The 6,616-nt window shown below is 55.8% G+C and overlaps 4 protein-coding genes across 4 annotated transcripts; 2 read left to right on the forward strand and 2 right to left on the reverse strand.

Moving 5' to 3' along the window:
• Positions 1–19: 19 nt before the first annotated feature.
• On the forward strand, positions 20–397 carry K437DRAFT_270721 (uncharacterized protein; the record flags this gene model as incomplete). The annotated part of the gene is made up of 1 exon (XM_013385095.1): positions 20–397. The coding sequence occupies one exon, from the start codon at positions 20–22 to the stop codon at positions 395–397; it is 378 nt and encodes a 125-aa protein (XP_013240549.1).
• Positions 297–1,187, forward strand: K437DRAFT_31433 (uncharacterized protein). The gene has a single exon (XM_013385084.1). It carries the CDS (start codon positions 483–485, stop codon positions 1,026–1,028), a length of 546 nt encoding a protein of 181 aa, XP_013240538.1. The 5' UTR covers positions 297–482; the 3' UTR covers positions 1,029–1,187.
• Positions 997–2,769, reverse strand: K437DRAFT_259601 (uncharacterized protein). The gene is made up of 5 exons (XM_013385096.1): positions 2,505–2,769; positions 1,658–2,397; positions 1,548–1,575; positions 1,210–1,449; positions 997–1,136 (listed from the first exon to the last, which is right to left on the reverse strand). Exons 1-5 carry the CDS (start codon positions 2,577–2,579, stop codon positions 1,077–1,079), a joined length of 1,143 nt encoding a protein of 380 aa, XP_013240550.1. The 5' UTR covers positions 2,580–2,769; the 3' UTR covers positions 997–1,076.
• A 115-nt stretch (positions 2,770–2,884) lies between these two features.
• On the reverse strand, positions 2,885–6,616 carry K437DRAFT_240402 (uncharacterized protein). Its single transcript, XM_013385097.1, has 4 exons — positions 4,587–6,616; positions 4,246–4,514; positions 3,961–4,174; positions 2,885–3,889 (listed from the first exon to the last, which is right to left on the reverse strand). Exons 1-4 carry the CDS (start codon positions 6,126–6,128, stop codon positions 3,137–3,139), a joined length of 2,778 nt encoding a protein of 925 aa, XP_013240551.1. The 5' UTR covers positions 6,129–6,616; the 3' UTR covers positions 2,885–3,136.

Raw genomic sequence — 6,616 nt, forward strand, 5'->3', positions numbered from 1 at the left:
TCATCGTCATGCTTCAGGTATGGCCAATGGGGTCGTAGACGCCGCGCTGTTCTGCACCTCGGCATTGACGACGGCGCACGCTATTCCACCCTTTAAATCGTACTCGCACATCGTTTCTCAGACCTCGGCGTCGCAACTGCCAGCGCTGCTCACCATGTCCTACTCACAGCAACGCCTAATCCCGATCCTGCTCGCCACCTTCGTCGGTGTTGCGTCAGGCGTATACATCTTCGACGCACCACTTAAGCAGTACAAGTCTGACACGGACGGTACATTCGATCCCGCTAAGCGAGGCGCGCTGTCCTCGCTCACTGCGCCCCGCTCGAGCGACAGCCAGATCCAGCAGCCCATTGCTGAAGAGCGTGTCGCACCGATAACCAAGGAGGTCCGTAACTAGGTCAAGGAGGCGGTCGGGCTAGGTGTTGACGCATGAAAGGGCGACAAGAAGACATGAAGCGCGTCCTCATGCTTCTACACTCTTGATGGTACTGCAACTCCCTGGAACCGCTCCCCAAGTTCAAAAGAGACCGTCGCCGAATCTTCACAATAATCAGCCAACGTCGAGCAATACCTCTTCGGCGCTTAGGCCTATCTCAATCGGGAGCGGCGGTGCACGTTGCACAAGACTGATTGTGGTCTGCCAAATCCAGCTCAGTTTGGAGTGTCCACCTTCTGCTCCTTTACACAGCGGGCGCAGAAATGACGCACGGTTCAGGCGCACGGCTCCCTCAAGCACTTTCGATGTGTGCAACACATTCGATGCGAGCGTTGCTCGCAACACGATGCAGAGAATTCTCGACCTACACACTACACATACCGGTTCAACAGCGGCTTTACGCTCGGGAGGTGGAGGGAGTTGTGAAGGACCGAGGCATGTCCATTCCCGCGGTGCAGAGGCAGAGCCGGACCAAGTGTGTTTGCTTCTGTCCTTGAGGGCAATCATCCGCATTCGAGGTGTCGGAGAGCATGTACCGCTTATCTGCGTGCGATTCCATTGGCGTTCAACTACATCATCTTGTCGTCAGTGATCCAGCTTTGTTAGACAGTGCGCATTCCATCTTCTCTCTTTTGGCCAGCTAACAGCTTTCCTTCGTTTCGGCTGGGTCTTCTCGGAATTCTGGCCGCCCCAACGCATCCTGAAGCAGAAAGCAATCAGAACACAGAGAAGGAGCCCACGATTTTCTGTAAAAAGCGCTGTGGTGAACTCACAGCCAAAGCCTTGAAAGCAACACCGAAGTCCTTGTTCATGTACAACTCGGTCCTTCCTAGCGCCTGGTAGATCTGATTGGCCAGTTGCCCGAGCGGGACGGGCACGCCTTCTAATCGCGCAGCGGACATGGCCAAGCCTAGGTCTTTCGACATGAGTCGCGACGCGAATCCTCCTTCCCAGTCTCGGTCTGCGGGTGGGGACTTGTCGGTGCCTTGCAATGCGCCGGGTGCGGGGTTGTTCTTAGAAGGCCGTGAGGAAGTGAGAAAGAATAAGAGGACAGTGAATTTTCAGCGTAATCAAGGGCGGAGTCTGCTCCAAAACACCAGAAGAGACGTACAACTTCGCTGGACCAGCATTTACCCGTCCTAGGAAGGTATAAAGGAAGATGAGCGGTGTATCAGTACTCTTTCTCTCTTCACTTATATTGGAAAGCCCGTGTGGACGCACGAAGTATTGAGGATATGCGCAAGCATCTGTGGGCTCAGTCCATGTGCAGTGCCAAGCAGCATCGCCTCGCAGGTCCCCAACATGCTGATTCCGAGAAGCAGATTGTTCGCGATTTTGGCGATGAGCCCATTGGTGTTCTTGCCGCAATGCACCGCCCTGTTACCCATTTTGAGCAGGTACGCCTCCGCCTGCTTGAAGCTCATGGCCGAGTCAGAGCCGACCATGAAGCTGAGAGAGCCTGCGCGCGCACCGACCACACCGCCTGAGACGGGGGCATCGATCATGTCGAATGCGCTCTGCTTCTGCTGCTGATCGGCTCCCGCAGTAGCAGATGCAGACAACGAGGACGACAAGCCCGCCGCTTTGACCTGTGTCGCGACCTCGAGCGCGACTTTAGGATCAAGCGTCGTGCTGTCGATGCACAATGTCGAAAAGGAAGAGTCTGTCGCTGGGTCTCCCAGTGCTGCCAGACCTTCAAGAATACCATTTTCTCCTGTGTACACATCCTTGACTTGCGGCGAAGACGGTAGCATGGTGATGATCGTAGATGACAACTGTGCTACGCCCGCCGGGGAGCTGGCGGGGGAGATGCTGCGGCCCGGATGAAGTGACGTGGTGGTCGTCAAGAAGCGCGTTACTGACTGCTCCGAGACGTCGTGGATCACAAAGGAAGTGGATGGATCCGGGCTCTCCGCGAAAGTCTTGGAGACAATGTTCGCCGCCATTTCGCGACCCATGGCCTGTAAGATTATTTTTCGTGGGCCATGTCAGCGTCCGAGCCCCTACACTGTGGACTGCCATTCGTTGGGTTTAAATGAAGGCTTTCGTCCATCCCGCATCGACTCACGCCAAGTCCGATGAACCCGATCGTCTTCGTCCTGTCGCGCACGGCGCTATGCAGGATGCGAGCGGTAGGAAACATCTTGATGAATGAAAATGTTGGCTTGCTTGGCGAAGGAGTCGACAATGTTGCACCTGGTTTCTTGTACAATGTCAGCTCTCTCACCCCTCTTTTCTTGCACAGCAACTCAGACAACAGAGAAAAGGCAGCGAGGCGGGAAGCAATTTACGTAGCAAAACGCTGTGGTCGCCTGGGCCTCGAGACCTCGACGACGGCAGCCGATCGTAGTGGGGTAGCTAGTAAGAGCTTTGTTGACAGTGTGGGGTGCGCGCGATTAGCCGACCCAACCACGTTTGACAAAAGAATGTCACTAATAGTATACATGGGGAAAAAGAAAGAACACTCGTGATGATGCCACATTGCATATCGCTGCAGAAGATAGCTAAGCCTTTCCCCCTTCCCTACCCCGTCTTCTCGCCATATGTTCATGGTGAACACCCGCAGCATGGCCGCCAAACGCTCCGACGTTGACGCTGCCGACGGTGTAGTAGATGTCAACGGAATGCACGGGGTGTACGCCTCATGATGGCGAATGTTGCAATAAGTAATGCTACATCAACTACGTCTCTCTCACGGCTCTACCGTTTCTTAATAGACGGTGCGTTGGCGGTGAACAGCCTGCGGATTTCTTGCATAGTGATCTCGATCGTCACGCTGCCGTCCGGTAAGACGTCTTTGAGTATCCTAGCGAAGCGATCCAGCTCCTTGGCCGCACCCGCTTCGCATGAGCGCCACACCTGCACCATCACGTCTTCACAAGCGTCGACTGCCACCGCAGCTCCAGGCACAACGGAAAGTTCGTCGTCGTCCGCGGCAAAGTGCTTCTGTACGCGCTTCGACAGAGTCTCCACATTCTTGCGCACATCCTTCGACGTATTCTCCTTGGCGAGGCGCTTGAAGGCCGACTTGGAATACGCAGCGTGGAAAGTGATCTCGTTTGCTGGAGTTGAGCGCAACAGAAGGTCGACCGCGTCGCCAAAGTCCATCAGCTTGCCAAATGGCCGCCGCAGCACGGAGGCGACATAGCAACCGAGACTGTCATTGAACATGCTCTCTGCGCGCCGGACAATCTGAGAAAGCGCGCTTGAGCTGACTTTGCGCAACTCCACATCCAAGTAGTGCGTGTTTTCCAGCAAGAGGATCTGTGAATATAGCACACCCTTTTCATCATCATTGCCACCGCTCGAGGCGTTCGTTAACGCCATCTTGGCCATGGCTTGCAATGCTTCGAAGCATGCATGCGAAAGTTGCTGGTAGTATCCATTGATGACGCCGCGGATGTTCAACATCTCGCTGTTAACGAGCTGAGCCTCGACTCTTTCAACGAAGAGCTGGTAACACAAAAGCAGACACGTCAGCAGCTTGCCAGCGGCACCTTCGTGTAACTAGTATCGCAACGCACGGGCAAGACTTTAACAAAGTGGAGGACACCCTTGCGTTTCTTGCTGCTCAGCCTTGTCTGCTCGATGTTCTTGATCTGCTCGGCGATGAGCTTCTCCAGCGTGTTGGTAAGACGCAAGTAAAGTTTAGAGAGCGTCTTGATCAAAAAGTCGTTGCTCGCCTCCTCAGCCTCGATGATTGCGCGGTCCAGCGCAGCTAGGATGCCAATCAGTTGGCTATCGGATATCAACGTGGAGCGCATTATCAGCTTTGCGCTCGATATAAGATGTTTCGGAAAAGTACTCACATGCGATCATTCTGTAGAACATGATCTGCGAGTGTCTGCAATTCAGGCGCCAAGAAGCCAAAGATCAAGTCCATCGCGCCCTTCATTTCTCTCATCGGCCCTGCGGCTGAGTAGGTGAAAAGGGTGGCAGCCCTTCGTCGGAAGAATGGCTCCAAGTTGCAGTAATCTGCATACGTGACATTGTTGTCTTTGATGTGCAGGAAGTCAGCGATAAAAGCTTGTTCTCTGGTGACGAGCGGCGTCGTTGATGACAGAATACGTGCAAATGTCTTGCGAGAGTTATACGACAGTTGGTCAGCAACGATCTTTTCATTGGAAGCCAGACCTGCGGCTGTACTGACCTCTCCCCCTTGAGCCTCTCCGACGGATCGCTGTGGCTTGTTGCGCAGGCCCATACCTACCCTGCGGACCGTCCCAGCTCTGAGCACAGCAGCGGCGCTGGTCCCGCCAGGTACCACAAAGCTGATCTCATTGTTCTCCTCTTCGGTGGCTTTGCGGATCTGTCCCTTGCAGATGGCAAGCATGCCCGTCATCTCGCGTCGGTAAGCGTCGCTGACGGAAGCAAAATACTGAGCAGAGATACGTGAGAAGAGAGAGGGAGACGTCTCCTTGATGTAGAGCAAGATGCCACAGTAGCCTTCCAGCGAACTCTCCAGCTGTGAATGGTCGTGTATGGTGGGGTGAGGAGGCTGAAGAGCGTATTGTCGATGTGGGTCCGACAGGAGATTTCCGATTTCACGATTGAAGAGCCATGTGAGAAAGTCGAGCACACGTTTGCAGAACCGGTCCGAAATGCTGATGTATTCCGCGAGCCGCTCTGTCGCCGCGGCAACGTTTTCTGCCATATTTCCGTCTTCTCCATCGCCCTTTGCCTGCAAGATGCTCTTGTAGAGCGACGCTGCAGCAGCTTCAAGATCGGCTATGCCAGCTGCCGTTTCGAGTGATGCGTGCTCGAGCGCCGCGACGGTGCTGTCATCGACGTGGATAGTCTGCAGCAGCTTCTCGATCTCATCCGCCAGCACGCGTTGGTTGCTCGTCTGGACTTGCAAGCCGCGGTTTTGGCTTTCGATATGCATGATGTCGTCGTTGCGCGCGTTTAAGCTCGCTTTGAAGGTCGACATGACGCTGTCCATGACATCGAGCTGTCCCAGCGCTTCTTCGATGTGCTGGATCACGTGTGCGACGCGGTCGTCCGACTCGATGAGCGCGTGAATGTTGGCCGCCTCGATCGCTTGCAGCTCGTCGAGGAGCCTCGCCTCGATTAGGTCAGCAGTTTTGGCGCCGCCCAATCCGACAACGCTCATGGCCCTGCTACCAACCATGCTCTGCATGCCGTTCTTGGTCGGGTTCCACTCAAAGTCTTCTAGCATCTCCTCGATATTTAGCAGCGTCACATCCTCGTCCTCATCCATCATATCCGCGCGAGCGCCTTCGATGGCGCGCAGACGATTCTTCTCGCTCGCCTCGTGCGCGTCATGATGTGATCCTGTGCGCGACCGCTGGGCCTTCTTTGTGTGGCGCTTCTTCTTGCCACCCGAATGACCCGCCCCAGAGTCGCTACCACCGCCACCAACTCTATAGCCTCCGAAGCCATCAATCGTCGCAGCAGCCTCCTCATCTGCATCGTCGCCACCCTCCTCCTCCTCGCTCTCCTCCCCGATTGCCTGTACGACATTGCGCATGCCGGTACCTGCAAGCAGCATGCGCTCATACGCTGCTCCTCCGCGCACGGGCTCAATGGAGCTGAGACGTGCACGCGCGCTGCCTGCATTGTTAGCATTTGCTGCCGAACCGGGCACGGAGAGCTTCGATGAGGATGTGTAGGGGGGATTGTGGGCTCCGAATTCGTCGATGGAGGATGAGCTGACGGTGATGTTCGGCATGCCGGGTACGCTAGGGTTATTGGAGAGGCCGGTACGAGGGGCTGTGGCCGGGGCCGCCTCGGGTAGGTTAAGGATGCGGCATGCTGGGGAAGAAGTGGATGCAGAAGCATGGCCATTAAGCAGCTCTTGTCCTCGCGTCGCTTCTGACCGCAGGTCCGATCTAGGTCCTGCCGTCAGACGCGCGGCAGCTGAATCTCGCGCGTGTTGCTCCTGGATCCTCTGCTGCTCTCTCTCAGCTTCCAGATCTTGTTCTCTCTCACGCAGGCGCTCCTGTTCGCGCTCGCGTTGCCGCCGTTGCTCCCTCTCCTTCTTTTCGCGTCGCCGTTCCACTTCTCGCTCTGCCGCGACTGTACGCTCTTGTTCTTCCCGTTCCCGCTCTCGCTCCCGCTCCTTCTCTAGCCGCTCTTGCTCTAGCCGCTCTTGCTCTAGCCGCTCTTGCTCTAGCCGCTCTTGCTCTAGCCGCTCTTGCTCTAGCCGCTCTTGCTCTA

This window comes from Tilletiaria anomala, assembly GCF_000711695.1.
Source record: "Tilletiaria anomala UBC 951 chromosome Unknown K437scaffold_127, whole genome shotgun sequence".
NCBI lineage: Eukaryota > Fungi > Basidiomycota > Exobasidiomycetes > Georgefischeriales > Tilletiariaceae > Tilletiaria > Tilletiaria anomala.